General features: G+C 43.1%; 1 protein-coding gene across 1 annotated transcript in view; it reads right to left on the reverse strand.

The window, feature by feature from the left end:
* Positions 1–16,309, reverse strand: part of PAPOLA (poly(A) polymerase alpha) — a 1,404,594-nt gene that overhangs the window by 411,863 nt on the left and 976,422 nt on the right. The window contains exon 13 of the mRNA XM_044073612.1: positions 2,867–2,975. Coding sequence (XP_043929547.1) covers positions 2,867–2,975 — 109 coding nt within the window. The remainder of the gene's footprint in view (positions 1–2,866; positions 2,976–16,309) is intronic.

The raw sequence follows: 16,309 nt of genomic DNA on the forward strand, positions 1-16,309 counted from the left end.
GAGCATAATGCTTATATACTCATTCCATATCCAACTAATGTATTAAAACAATCCAATATTTAAATAACTTCAAAAATTTAAAGTGACCTTAAATTTATGATGAATAAATATTCTCCACATAAAATGTAATAAATAATTAATTGCCTAATTCCTGGTCATTTATTTCCAAAGCATATTACATTTTCTTATGAGAGAGGAAAGAATCTCAAAGAACTGTTAAATAATAACCTTACTGAAAGGAAAGATAATACTTTTGCTTCATCATTTGGTACTTTTCCTTGCGGTTCTTGTAGTATTTGTGACAAGGTTAAGAACCTGAATGTTATCAATGATATAATTTTTGTTCCTAAATATTATTTAAATTGTAGATCCACAGGGGTGGTTTATATATTGGGTTGTTCATGTAATAATATGTGGTACATAGGACAGACCAAACGTATGGTCAGAATTCGTATTTTGGAGCATTTAAGAGACATTAAAAATATTATTTTGAACAGTCCTGTTGCAAAACATTTTCATGAAACACACAATAGTTCTTATAGTAGTTTAATATTTTGCATACTGGGAAAGCCATTCCTTAAAAGAGGGGATAACACTGCAGTTAAATTATTGGAGTTAGAAACTAGAATGATTTTTAAGTTTCATACTCTAAAGCCTAATGGTATGAATCAGGAATTAGGCAATTAATTATTTATTACATTTTATGCGGAGAATACTTATTCATCGTAAATTTAAAAGGTCACTTTAAATTTTTGAAGTTATTTAAATATTTGATTGTTTAATACATTAATTGGATATGGAGCGAGTATATAAGCATTATGCTCACATTCAATTAAATGCGATCCTTGAAGGCGAATTGCCGAGGTACCAGATCGCTGAAAATAAAGGAGAAATACTGGTGAAGTGCTGGCGGTTTGTGTTTTTTCTTGATATTTTGCTGTGAGGTGTTTTTTGAATTTACAAGCTAAGGCCTGGGAATTGAACCATTTACAGGTTGTCTGTGTCCATTAGAGACATAGGTGCCAAACCAGGGATGAATTTCCTGCTCCCCATCCAATTGTCCAAGTTGCACTTGAATAAGGTTACGGGGAATCTGCTTCACATGGACTGGGAGCCTGTTCCAGAGATGGGGTCAACGCTGGAATACACACCTCTCTCTCCAGCAGGTCTTATTTCTATCACAGGCAAGATTTAAGTCTTTAGAATGGGTAATTACGGTGCTGTTTATTTTGTGGATATGCAAGAGATCAGAATGGGGTCTGACAATGCCCTGTTTATCAGGCATACATCTCCCCCCCTCAAAAGCCTGTAGGAGACAGAATATTTGGATAGAGCCTTGAGGTGGTCCGCACAGGACATTTTACTTACGCACTGCATTTTTTTTAGTGAGGAACTTCTGTGGACATTCCAATTGTTGGACATGCCTGGTTAGGTATATACTAAAGGGGGCACTGTACTCAATGATAGGTCTGATTAATGCTGAATACAGTGGAACAATTACTCCCAGGGACTCGGATGCCATACCTTTATTGCAAACAGGCTGCTTCGTGCTTTCTGTACAAATATGATCAGTGTGTAGGAGTCCTGTATATTCTACAAACTCTTAATGCAGCTTCAGCATGTCAGCATGGAATTTTCCATACTACCTTAATTATACCCAAAGACTACAACATAAGGCACTAGTTAAGGCTAAGAGATTTTTGAGATAAATATGCTTTTTTGTGAAGAAAGTAAGTGTAAAGACTACAACTGCAGCCTTACAAAATTAAGTTAGTGTAATAAAATATAACTGGTGGAAATGGAAAAATGCTGCTAGTAATCTTTCTCAAACAATTTGGGAGACCGTGTCTGCATTTCCTTTTTAAAGATGTTCTTCAGTGGCATCAGTGACACAGCTACTGGCGGTATGGAATTCAGAAAGGACAACCAGCTAAGGAAATGTTGAAAAGGAGTAGAAAAGTGTGGGCAGTCTCGCACATAACCAGTGTGGGTGTACACTGAGCAAAACTACTGGAGAGTAAAGGGCGGGGTACAAAAATATGAAAAAATGGGATAAAACTGACTAATGCCCAAGTGACCCATGCTTGGTTAGTGACTTGGGAGTTTGCACAGAGAATAGGCACACTTATCCTGAGGGAAGGGGGCATAGCAGGCTATGTGCTATAGTGACCCATTTGAAAAAGGAGCAAGTCACATGGCTCACCAAACCACCAACTGGCAGCTGCCTTCACTGAGCAAGTGTAAGGAAGCACACACTTGACAGAAAAGGCACTGCAGCCCTGTTATGGTCATGCAGATCCCCACCCAGAGGGAGGGTCAAGTTAGCATAATCAGCCTCATAGCCAGTATGCCAGTTAGAGCACAAGTGACCTTCATGGCTGCCTCAGTGATGGTCTCTCCAGTGGTTATCACCTTACGGGTTACTGGATAATTTCCCCTAACACAGAACAAATGGGCTCAAGTCAGTTGGGGAGGTATGATGCTATGCAGGCACAGGACAAAAAGATATAGAAAAAATAAAGACACTGAAGGGTTAATATGAGAGTACTCCATTATACAAGTTTCTTATGAACATTCTAGACCATAACATGCAACAGTAACACTGCACAGTTATGTGCACTCAAACTTTTGAAGAAATTCAGTCATGCTTGCACAGCCTTCTGGAACGCTGCACTCGCATACGAAGCTCATAAATAAAAACATACAAAAATATTTCTTCAACACTAGTATTTATTCAGAACGATTAATCAAAAAACAAATGATTCAGGAGTAATTTTCTCTACAGTCTTCCTTCTAAAAACTACAAATAATTCCAAATTACTTCTTATCTTCTCTAACAAATTGAACCCTCAATAAAAAAGATTACCTGTATCAGTGAAAGACTGAATATCATATGTAAGGTCAACGCTCAGATTTTCAGAGCTGTCCATTTTCTTAAACACGAGTCCTATTACCCACATTGTTTTGAACTCCTCCTGCGTAAGAGTTGAACATAATGTCAATAAATGCAATATTGCAATACTGAAGGCATTACACATGGCTGGAAAACAATATTCTACACAACCTTCTTAGGCAATGTCCTGAAAAATACAGGATAAAATCACCAAAGCAAGAAATTAACAGCATTCAAAACATCCCAGTATTAAGCATAGCGAAATCAAGTGGACAAAAGTAGGAATAAGTTTATCACCATTACTTTTTTCAATGCAGTTTTCTTCTAACAGAAACATAACAGATCAGCTTCTACCTTAACAAGGTCTAGTCAGCAGGTTCACCGGCTAAGTTACTACTCTACTAACTTTCCTTGAAAATCACACAGATGTGTGTGGGTGTGTCTACACACTGTGCCAGCATACAAAATGATATCACACAGGTTCATAAGTAATTACACATGCCACCCAGGAAAGCATGAAAGTTTAGTCCAAATTCTCAATTGCCCCAAAGCATGGTCTGGTTAAGTGACTTCAAGGTCACAGTAGGCAAATGGAAGCCGACAATCAAATTCTATACCACAGGAAGTATCTAGTTAACAGTTCACAGACTTCGCTCTGTGCAAACTGCTAGACACAGTTTACCTACGTTCAAATCATGATCAGTCACGTCTTGTAAAGGAAATGAAGATACAATTGCCACACAGCAAACAAAATTACATGTCTGACTTACAGGGCACTCCCAACAGACCAGACTGGAAAAAGGGCCACCCATATAAAAACAGGGGCTGGCATGTCTGAATTTGTGACTGATCCAGTAAAGCCACAAATGTTACATCAAATGTGTCCTAATGTATTAGCTGTCCGACAGAACCAATTTCAGAAAGCTGGGTCTTGAAGTAATGTACAAAAGACAGCGACAGTCCTATAGCAAAGCTTTAAAATTGTAAAACTGCTCTGCTTGAAGGTGTGCGTTAAACTCTCAGCAACAGTGAGGATGGCAGCAATGAAGACCTTCTAGAAACAAGCACTGAAAACAGCCAGCTCCCCTAGGGGAGCAGGCTAAAACTGTAGCATTTTGCACTAGTTGGCACAGATGGTAAAACGTGCAGGTGATAATATTTGGAAAAGGTTGGACAACTAAGAGTTCTTCCTTTCCTGGAGCAAAAGGTGTGAATAACTAAATGAATGGTCTTAATAAACCTATGCATCGCTGAGAGTACACAACCAGCAAGCACAGTACTACTTTCTGGTTTCTAACTACTAAAGAAAACAGGGAGCTAAAGGTATCAGCTGTACGACAATTCAGAAACCACTTATGGAATGAAAGAACCTCCACAGGAAGTGTTGAAAAGGAGTAGAAAAATATAACCACTCATTCCCACAGATACACACACAGGAAAACTAATGGAAAGTAAAGAGGGTATAAAAATACAGGCAATGAAGCCAGTATGCAATTGTGTACAGTAACTGTGTATTTCTGTATTCCAGCAGATACAATTAACAGGCTATACTACAAGAATCCCATTTTTCAACTTTTGATGGTTCGTATCATTCATTTAACTTGGATTTTTGACTTATATTAGGCTAGATTTATAATAGTCTAATATCCAAGTTAAGTGAATGATACTATATTAGGCTAGATTTGTAAACTGCAGTGGTGGTGCTGCGGTAGCATTGTCGCCTCACAGTATGACGTTGTCCTGTTCGATTCTCAGCTAAAGCGTCTTGTGTGTGGAGACATGCGGTGAATGGGCGTACCTTCGTTGAAGGTTGTGCGTCAGGGCTGGCAACTCGGTACGTAAAAATCTACTGCCAATCATTAGCTGACCGGAGTTCCGCTGTGGCGACCCCTAACCGGGAAAAGCCGAAAGATGCAACATATTAGGCTAGATTTAATGTGCTCAAATTCAGACTCCGGAAGGGAGTTGTACTATCAAGAGAGTACAGTTTTGTACCTACCATAAATGTAGATGTTCGAGTGTACACCCTGCTGCAGTCATCACACTTGGGTTATCCTGTCGTCAGGCGGTCCCGCAGTTGGCCGGAATTCCAAAGTCTTAGTCCGGCGTCGGTTGCTGTCGCTTCTTCCCTGACGTCAGTGCGCCAGGGGTATATATAATGCAACAGACGCCATTTTCTTCAGTTTTTCTTGCCCCAGATGTCAGGTGCCCCCAAAAAGGTGGTCAGTAATTAGTACCAAATTGAGTAAACTTTGCACAAACACAAAATCCCTTCAGCTATAAGCAAATACATCAGGAAGGTATTGTAGAGATTTAGCCAGTTAGATCAGAGGGGATGGAGGGTGGGTAACCTGGACTGCAGCAGGGTGTACACTCGAACATCTACATTTATGGTAGGTACAAAACTGTACTATGTTCATCGTGTTACCTGGTGCAGTCATCACACTTGGGTTGAATCCCAAAGCTAAGGATGGGTGGAGGAATCAGAGTGTTAGAGCAGGCTGGAAGGCCCTGCAGAACTGCAGTGGCGAAGCCCGCCCTAGTCAGAGTAAAGTGGTAAGTGATAGTGTTTGGTAAAGGTGTGTACTGAACTCCAAATTGCAGCTTCCAAAATCTCCTTGGTTGGAACTCCCCTGAGAAAGGCTGTAGAAGTAGCTGTTGCCCTGGTACAGTGGGGCCTAATGGTAGCAGGAGCTGGTTTTCCATGATGGGTATAGCAGAAACGTATGCAATGACCTATCCATTTGGAAATGGTTTGTTTTGATACAGCCTTCCCTTGTGAAACTGCAGCATAGGATACAAAGAGCTGGTCAGACTTTCTGAAAGCCTTAGTTTTGTCCAAGTAGTAATGAAGTTGCCTGCGAATGTCCAAGGAATGCAGGAGTCTCTCACCTGTGTTCTGTGGATTTGGGAAGAAGGTGGGTAAGTGGATGGTTTAATTTAAAGCCACACTGGACACCACCTTAGGCATAAAGGAAGGATTAGTTCATAGAGAAACTCTGTCTTGATGAAAAATGAGGAAAGGTTCCACTGCCATTAGTGCCTGCAGCTCAGACTCTTCTAGCTGAAGTTATTGCTAGCAGCAGGGCAGTCTTCCATGATAGGAACTGAAGATCTGCAGAGAAAGCTGGTTCAAAGGGAGGTAGCGTTACTTTTTCCAGAACAAAATTGAGGTCCCATGTTGGTGTAGGTGCTCCCCTGGGTGGCCTAATGTTTTTTGCCCCTCTGAGGAACTGCCTTAGAAGTGGATGTGAAAATAAGGGTGGATCCATGTTGTAGTGGGCTGAAATAGCTGAAGCACGGATTTTAATGGAGGAGAAAGAAAGTCCTTTGTGCAACATCTCAGTTAAATACTGTAGAATGTGAATACAAATAAGGCGCCAGGTCCCTTCTTCGCTAAAAAGTAAAAGAATTTATTGTGCTTGAAGCGCGATCAATTACATTACACTTTTCGTCAGTTACTAATAACCGACTTCTTCAGAAGCTCAAAAACAATGAATACACAAACCACAACACTTAAGTACTGTCACATGCAATTCAACCCTAAGCATTTGGTGAAGTAAATTGTTCCACCTGTTAATGGTTGTCATAGTAATTGTATCCTAACAAACGTTAGTTTGCAGAAACAGGCACAAGGACAATAACAGTTGTTCCAAATAGGGCTGTTCCGCTACCTCAGTTGCACAAACAGTACATAACATCACATTTAAAATTGAATTCCTAACTTATTAAATTTAGTGGAATTCACAAGTTTTAAAACCTCAATACCAATCAAGGAAGTGTATATAGAACTCACTCTACATAGTAGAGCACGACGCAATACAGCAATACGAGAACAAGTCCACTTGCTTATTGTGACCCTGACAGTCCTGCAATCAAGGTCACCCCATAACATCAATCACAACCCTGATCAACAATTTTAAATTTTCCAATGGTTTTTAGTAATTTTTAATATTTAGCGTTTTTTAATATTTTTCAATGCTGTAGCCTAAACTATACATCACCCCTACATCACAGTGTCGTCAAACGATCTCTTGGACTATGGTGATAGGGGCTACAAGGTTGGTATCGGGTTGCAAATTATTTTTAGGTGAGCGTAGTCTTTATGTGAAAAAGGGAACCATTGTAAATAAATTAACTAAGGAAGTAAAATAAAATATAAAGATGAAACCATAAAAAATAAAGAGATAAAATGGATTGGAGGATAAAAAATAAAACATGTAAAAGAAACAAAATCATAAATAATATAAGTGGGTGTACAATAGGGAGGCCGTGGTGCCCTCACCACTGCCAAAATGCAGTTGCACTTGTAGAGGAAAACCTCAACTACTACATTACAAAGTGTACCCTAGTGGTTGGGCCGTGAAGTCCCTGAAATTGAAATAGTCGATTAGCCAGTAGTATAATATTTTTTACGGCTAATTTAACCATCCAATAACAATAATAATAATAATTATTATAATAATTAGTACGGCCCAAGACTCAGGGGAGAAAGATTCTCTCATTGGCACTAGTATTGTTCCATCTGTGGATCACTAGTGATATCTGCATTGCTTACTGTACGTATTTCCTTGTTTCACTTGAAAGAAAGTTACTGTTTGTCGTTTTTGCATTTAGTTACTTGTAACACATTGCACTCAAGTTACCTGGCACTTGCTCACTAAAGCAATTATATAAGTCAGCACTAAAAATTAAAAGCACTACACCCTCACTCCCCACTGGCCCTTGTTTTCAATTAAGGATTTCCCAATATTATTCTAGCATGTCCACAGGTCAGTTGTCAATCTCCTCTCCGGTCCAGCTGGTGAATCTGGGAATCTTGAGGCAATGTTATAACTGCCTCATGTACACAGACAACCCTCTCCTCCTCCCACATAACACAAATACTTGCGAGAGATGTAGCTATTTAGCCAAACTGGAGGCTGAGCTCTCTCAACTCAGGACTGGCAAGACCAGACAGGAGGAGAAGGCAACTACACACACCACAAAACCAGCCTCACATAATGCTACCACTCCACTGAATCAAACGCAAACACACAAAGACATACTCGGAGGCTCTGAGTAAAAATTTACCTAAACAGCCTCCAAAGCAGACACCCAAACAACTGCTACCTCAAGACACCCCACAAGCAACATACAAACCACAAAAGCAGTGTGCAAAGCAGTCACAGCCCTTAAGGCCAAATACAACACCAAACATACTTGTCATAGGTGACTCCATAGTCAGACACAATGACGTCCCACTCACCAGGCTGAACAAGGAGAGGGTCACAGTAAGCTGCCTATCGGGCGCTAGAATCCGCCACATAACACAAGCACTCGGGTCACTCCACGGCAAGTACAAATATGACACAGTCATTGTCCATGCTGGTGTGAACGACCTGAGACGTACCTCCCTGGACTACATGAAAAGAGACAGAGGAGCTCTCTGATTATGTAGCCCAGGCAGGTATGACCCTAACCCTGAGCAGTATCCTTCCTTCACCAAGAATGATGCCACAATATACAGACAAGATGATCAGCTTTAACAATTGGCTTAATGTCTGGTGTCATTCAAAGGGGATCCAGTGTCTGTCTGCCTGGGATGACATGCTTGACAAGCCACGCTGCTTCGCAAGGGACGGCTTGCACCTGTCACCCCTGCGATTCCGGATATTGGCTAAGGCTCTTGCCACCCCCATAGTGCCTTTTTTAGGCAAGGCTCAAATTCTAAACCTACCACCCTAGAAAACAAAAATGGGAAGAAACTGAGGGTAATGCTGCTCAATGCCAGAAGTCTAAATCTCAAAATGCACGCACTCGAGGCCCTTCTCAGTATGGAGAACATCGATGTCTGTGCTGTAACAGAAACCTGGTTCAAGGCTCCTGAGAGCACCCCGGCACTATTAGGTTTTAACTCATATCATGCGTTCTGGCCCCAAAACCCGGACCACACCACAAAAGGAGGGGGTGTATCCATATTCATAAAGGATACCCACACCTCCAGGTTGGTGGCAACGCACGAAGCTTCGGAAACCACCCAGGTGCAACTAACCATAGGCAAAACTGCTCTACAAATTGTAGCATGCTACAGGCCACCCTCTCAAACTCAGGAACCCCACACAGCCTTCCTGAAGACACTGGAGGGTATAAATGTATCTCCAAACACCATCATATTGGGTGACTTCAACTACCTGAATATAGACTGGGAACATTACTCAAGCCCTAACTTTCTAGCCCAACGGTTCCTGGAGTTCATAAATTCAAATGCCATGGAACAGCTAGTCACTGTTCCCACGAGAGGAGAAAATATACTAGATCTCATTGTCACAAACATGGGGACAAAATGCTCCACACCGAAGTATATCCCTCATTGGTGAGATCTGATCATAAACTAATCTCACTGGAAATCCACATCCCGCCCACCCCAAACAAAAGACCATAGTGAAGAACTTCTCTAAAGCAAACTTCACACTACTCAAGACTGGTGTGGTATCCTTCAAGGCCCCTGAGCCAGTGGAAACCACAACCCAAGCTGGAAGCCCTTACAAATGCCTTCTATGAACACCTCCAGGACTGCATGGATCAGGCAATCCCAAATAAAACCAAGACTCTTTCCACAAAGGGCAAACGTCCAGTCTGGTGGACCCCAGCCATTAACAAACTTTACAATAAGAGGAGAAAGCTATTACATGATAGAACAAAATCCATAAAAGGGAAGTCACCCCTGATCATTATTAGTAAAAAAATACGAGCACTCATAAAATCAACTAAGGCCAATTTTGAGAGAAAAATTGCCATGGATTCAAAGGACAATCATAAGGCCTTTTTCAGCTATGTTAGGAACCTGGGTGGAAACTCCCAGATATGCTCAGAATTAGTCCAAAATGATACAAAAATCACTGAACCCACAGACATTGCCAACATACTGGCAGACAGGTTCAGTGCAAACTTCACCCCCCTCTCCCCCCCTAAAGGAGAGATAACTATCCCAGCAGAGTGTAGCCTCCCGGACATCTCAAATGCGCAGGTGAAAGCTGCTCACTCTAAAGCTAAAAACACAGCATCAATGGGACCGGATGGTGTCCCCGGCTGTGTGCTACACGAGTTAAATGAGGAATTAAACCCGCACATAAGGCAGCTGTTTAATCTCAGCCTTACCACAGGATACGTGCCCAAGGAGTGGCGTACGGCAACTGTGGTCCCACTCCACAAAGGCGGCGCCTCTACGGACCCTGGTAATTACCGCCCCATAAGCTTAACAAGTCTAGTCTGCAAAGCTATGGAGAGGATCATAATGGAGCTCATAAACAAAGATATAGGGGACTTGCAGACATTGGACCTGACCCAGTTTGGCTTTGTCAAGGGAAGATCATGCCTTTTGAACTTGGTCGACTTCTTCGAAACAGTCACCAAGGCCATTGATGAGGGAAAGGCAGTCCATACAGCCTACCTTGACCTTGCAAAGGCTTTCGACACAATACCCCACTCGGGTATTGTAGAAAAACTTACCAGCTTAAATGTAAACCCATATGTCACAAGATGGGTTGCAAACTGGCTTAAGGACAGAACCCACAGGGTTAGAGTTGCTGGCGCTGTGTCAGACTCCAAGCCGGTCACAAGTGGTGTCCCACAGGGCTCGGTCCTTGGCCCCCTATTGTTTGGCATCTACTTCTCAGAAGTACAGGCCAACATGGGAGGACTTTGGCTGAGAAAGTTTGCAGACGACTGCAAACTGGGCGCCATATTGGAAAGTGCATCGGACACGGATATCCTTCAGAAGAGACTCACGGAAACAGATAGCTGGTGCCAGAGCCACGGCCTGAAGTTAAACGCCAAAAAATGTATAGTCATACCCTTCGGGAAAAACAAGGTAACCCCAAGCTACCATATAGGTGGCAATCCACTAAGCACAGAAGAGGTTATCAGGGACCTGGGGACCCAGGTTGACAGTGGCCTTTCTTTTGACACTCACGTTGCTAAAGTGGTTAGAAAGACCTTCTACATTGCCCACCTGATCATGAAGGGATTCACATCCAGATCTAGTGAGGTCATTGTTCCCCTGTACTCTTCACTTATCAGACCAATGATCGAGTACAATGCCCCATTCGGGATGCATCTCACCCGACATCTGCAGCAATTGGAGAGACCCCAAAAGTTCCTCACCAAAAGGATAAAGGGACTCCAAAATCTGTCATATGCTGCCAGATTGAAGAAACTCCAGCTCTATTCAGTCGCATACCGTCTGCTCAGAGGTGACATGTGCCTGACATACAAGTCCATGTCCAACCCGGAATTAATGGACATGCTCCACCTCAAAAAATCCAAATCCACCAAAACCACTAGAGCAAGCGACTTAAACCTTAGCACGGATATAAATAGGACGTGCTGGAGGGATAGATTTATCACTCAGAGACTCCCTATGCTGTGGAATAAAATCCCGGTCCATGTGAGGCAGAGCACCTCGATGACTCTGTTCAAGAGAAATCTAGACCTGTGGATGGGAGATCGTAGGTTTACCCCGGGAATCATCTCTGTCACTGCTGGACAGAGGCACAACAAACTAACGGGCACAGTATTTTTTCATATAAGGGGTGGCGTAAGCCACAAAAATTTGGGCTAGGCTTATAAATGCCTTAGGGCAGATAGCCTAGTATAAACCTATGAACCTAGGAACTTGCCGTGCTTTTAGTTCCTTACTGGGGATACCTCACTACTGTTACGTTGAACAGTTATGATGGCCCATGTAAATTTAGGTGGCCCACATCAATTTTGATGTTATTCGCGAAAAACCAATTCTAGTCGTTCAACTCAATTCACCTTTCCAGGTTCTTGAGTTTAAGAATACAAGTGATAGATGTAATTTCATTTATACCCGGTTTCTGGTTTGCATTGGTCCGTAACTGCCAGAGGAGTTCTTTTCTCTCCAATTTACGTGAGTCGTACCCTCCTCTGATGTCCCTGGTCTGTTGGTCAATTACCCTAAATTTAAATTGATAGCCGGCATTGTCAAGTACATGTCTAGCCAGGGCGTTAGTCGTTCTCGCGGTCCTGATACTGTAGAATGCGAGGCATGTGAGGCTGAATTGTGTCTTGATCTTTAGCTTGGTTCCAGGCACAAAACCTTTTCAATTTGTCCGAATAAGCCTTCCTGGTGCTTGGCCTCCTAGCTTCCAACAACATCCATAACTGCTTGGGAAAGAGGAGCTGGCTGGATGCTTAGTTGATTTGCCATGCAGCCAGATTTAAGGTTTTGAGCTGGCTGTGAAGAATCTGATTGTTTTGTTGTGTGAGCAAATGGGAAATTTGTGGTAATATCCAAGGTGGGCCGTGGGCCATATTCCTCAATAGTGGGTACCAGTGCTGGCGTGGCCAGTCTGGGGCTATGAGAATCAGTTGTGGTCTCTCCTTTTTGACTTTCAGAAGTACCTTTGTGAGGAGAGGCAATGGAGGGAAGGCATATACTGTCAGGTTTTTCCAACTGAAAGAGAGTGCGTCCACTTTCCAAGCTTGATGGTGAAGTGTCCTTGTACAAAATTTTGTTAGTTGATAGTTTTGAGGACTGGCAAACAGGTCTATGTCTGGAAGGCCCCATTTTTGAGTTATCATTGTAAATACTTGTCAATCTAGTTTCCACTCGGGGGGGGGGGGGGATCCATGATGTTTCTGCTGAGGTCGTCTGCCAATGTATTCTTCTTTCCTGGCAGGAATTGAGCTTGTAACTGAACTTGGTAAGCCAGAGCTGTGTAACATAAGATCACTGCTTGCCTGCAGAGAGGGTAGGAGTGAGTACCCCCTTGTTTATGCACCACATTACTGTGGTGGTGTCAGTCTTTATTGTAAGTTGTCCTGGATGTAATAGATACTTGAAGGCTGTCAGCTTTCTGTTCAGCTAGCATCTCTTTTTGATTGATGTGCAGATTCCTTTGATCTGTAGTCCATATGCCTTGAACGCACTGTCCTGCCATGTGTGCCCCCCAGGCGTAGTCTGATGCATCTGTTGTGATAGTTTGCCTGGCTGGGGGCAAGGTGAAAGGCTGACCCTTGTTGAGGTGACATGCCTGTGACCACCATAGAAACTCCTGTTGTAGGCAGGGAATGAGAGATATCATTGTGTCCAAGATGTGACTGTGTTGAGACCATACGCTTTTTAGGTACCACTGTAATTTCCTCATATGCAGCTTTGCAAATGGTATTAGTAGTATGCAAGATACCATGAAGCCCAAGGTCTGCAGAATTTTTCTTGCAGTTAATTGGGTCTTTGTTGCCATTGTTTTGAAATATTGAGTCAGTTGTAGTTTGTCTGGCGTCAGATAATACGTCTGGGCCGTTGTATTCAAGCTGGCACCCAGGAATGTCACATTTCGTGAGGGTACCAGTTTTGACTTATTTTCGTTTACTGTGTACCCTAGGCAATTTAGTAGATGTTTTACAAAAGCCAGATTATGTAAGAGAATGTCCTTGCTTTCTGCTTGGATGAGGCAGTCGTCCAGGTATGGGTATATTTGAATTCCTCTTTGCCTGCAGTCTGCAATTACTGGTGCCAGGCATTTTGTGAAGACTCTGGGCACAGTAGATAAGCCAAAGGGCAGTGTAGAGAATTGGTAATGGGTTGAACCTGCAATGAAACGGAGGTATCTTCTGCAACTTTGGCTGATAGGGACATGCAGGTATGCCTCCTTCAGGTCCAGCGTTACTAGCCATGCTTCCTTGCCCAACATGGGAAGAAGCTGCTGTAGTGTTAGCATCTTGAATTTGGGTACTTGGTCTCCAGGCATTGTCCTTTCTGGGCACTAGAAAGAGTAAAATCCTTGACCTTGCTCTCGAGTAGGTACCAGATGAATGGCTCTCATGTCCATGAAAGCTGTAATTTGCTTTTGTGCCTCTGCCCATTGATTGTGGCAGGTTTGGCATTCCTCTTTTCATTGGCAAGGTGTGAAAATGGAATCTGTATCCTCGTAAAATTATGTCTAGGACCCATTTGTCCTTTGTGACAATGTGCCAGTTGGCTGAAAAAAGTGCGAGATTTCCTCCCAAGGGGGCTGCCAAGAGAGTGTTGCTTGGCCAGATGAGGTGCAAGTCATTTAGTTTGCCTTCTGGTAGATTGGGACCTGTCTTCTCCTCCCTTCTGTGTTGTAGTGCCCCACTGGTGAGGTTTGTACTGGGCTTGTGGTTGTCCTCTGCCTCTTGGACATCTGTATTTACCCCTCTGTGGTCTGTCACAGTAGCTGGAAAGGACCAATTTTTTGTTGGCCAGTTTCTGCTGAAGCGAGGGGGCTGTACCTGTAGGAAATCTTTGACTGCCTGCATAGATTTTGCCTTATCCTCCATTTTCTTTAAGACTTCTGCTTTAACTCCAAAAAGAACATCCTGCTGTAAGGGAGCATCTAGAAGCTTTGCTTTAACATGATCAGGCAGAGTTTGTTCCTTTAACCAAGTATGCCTACGTAGAACAATCCCAGTGACAGCTGCTCTGCAGGAGGCCTCCAAAGAATCAAACCCACATTGTAAGGTATGTTTGCCCACCTGTTCAGTTGCATGCAACAGATCCTGTATTTCTTTCAATTCAGACTGTTGAGGGAGAGTGGTCAATCTTTGCTTTAACTGACAGATTATACATTGCTGATACTTAAGCATGTGAAATTGGCAATTTAGTGCCCTCATAGCTAGAGTGGCTGAGGTGTAAACCTTTTTCCCCCCACCTGTCTAGTGCTCTGGAATCCCTCTCAGAGGGTACAGGATTTTTAGCCATAGAAGCCTTAGCCCCTTTGGGACCCTGGGAGATTGTCTCTGGGACAGCAACAGGGCTTTTATAAAGAAATTTGTGGGAATCAGGCACTCTATAGTATCTGTCAGGCTTGGCTGGAGCAAGAGGTAGAGAGTCTGGGTTCAAACTGGATTCTAAGTAAACATCATCCACAATGTTTAAAACTGGTGGGATGCCAAGTGGTCTGTGCTGGGGGAGTAAAAGACACACTCTGAGCCTTTTCTTTGAGTCAGAGTAGTCCTGACCTTCCCAGCGAAAATGTTCCCTCAGTGTGTAAAGTTTCCCCAAGGAGTAGTCTTCAGGAGGAGAAGCTGAGGGAATGGAATCCTCAGCATCAGAATCTTCATAATAGGAGAAGGAGTAATCTTGGTCCTCAGAGGAGTCTGAAGAAATGGACACTTGCTCAGAGGATGCATAATCTTCCTCTTGTCTAGGCCTTTTGTCAGGAGGGGGCTGGGAACCCCTGATTAGAGAGATCAAATCTTCAGCCATTTTGAGCATCTGTTTCTTAGGCATGGGCCTTGAACAGGGGACTGAAGTGCAGTCCTTTTAGACTTAATAGGAGTCTTAGGATACGTTTTAATGGTGAGCGTCGGTCTGAAAACACCTTCAGAAACAGATGGAATTTCTGCAGCACCAACATCTTTTTCAGCAATGTCGTCGGTAGGGCCTGAACAAAATGGCTGCGTCGGCCTGGTACATTCCGCCAAATGTTCCGAAGCGGTCTCGGGTTCCAGACCTGCGGTAGTCAGGGGCTGCGTCGGAGCCTCACTGAGGACCGGAGAACCGGACCAGCAGAGGCCTCGGAATCTGGCTTAGGCCTGGGCTGTCTGTCCTTATCCTTGTGTTTTTTGTGCACGCCGGTAGTCGGTTGCTCTGACGGAACAGTGTAGTTAAATTTTCTACCGAAGTAGTGTCATGCGAAAACAAAGCGTCTTAATAGTACACTTATTAAACCTAGCACAAAAACGACAACTAGTGACGTCGTGGTCTGGGCCTAGGCAAGGTATGCAATAAGAATGAAAATCCTTATGAGATATTTGCTTCCCACAAGAAATACAATTGTTAACTTTTTCTGACATCGGTCTGAGGCAATAAAAGTTTTCCCAACGGGGTACTTAGCTTTATAGAAGACTTCGGTCTGAAATTCGAATTTGAAAATCTCAGGAGTCGGCCGACCGGCACTTGCGAACTGCTTCTGCTTCGGGCACCGCACGGCAAGAAAGACTGAAGAAAATGGCGTTGCTTGCATTATATAGACCCCTGGCGCACTGACGTCAGGGAAGAAGCGACAGTAACCGACATCGTACCAAGACTTTGGAATTCCGGCCGACTGCGGGACCGCCTGACGACAGGATAACCCAAGTGTGATGACTGCAGCAGGGTAACACGATGATCAGTGACAGACAACAGACTTAGCATTTATGAGAACTGGGATCATTATTAAAGACTATTTGGCATAATGTTTACGGTCTTCACCTCCCATGCACAATGTACAAAGTTCAATCCTGATCATCAATCAATTGCCTGTATGGAATTCGAATGTTTTCTCTGCATCTCTGTAGGGTTCCTCCCAAAAACATGTGAAGTGTTTCCACCTCAAACTCACCCAATAATGGAGTTGTGGGCAGCAGCACAGACTCTAGATGGTGCCTATTAAGTGGCAACAG

The sequence above is a fragment of the Protopterus annectens genome, chromosome 6.part0 (genome assembly GCF_019279795.1).
Source record: "Protopterus annectens isolate FY-2018-M chromosome 6.part0, PAN1.0, whole genome shotgun sequence".
Lineage (NCBI taxonomy): Eukaryota > Metazoa > Chordata > Ceratodontiformes > Protopteridae > Protopterus > Protopterus annectens.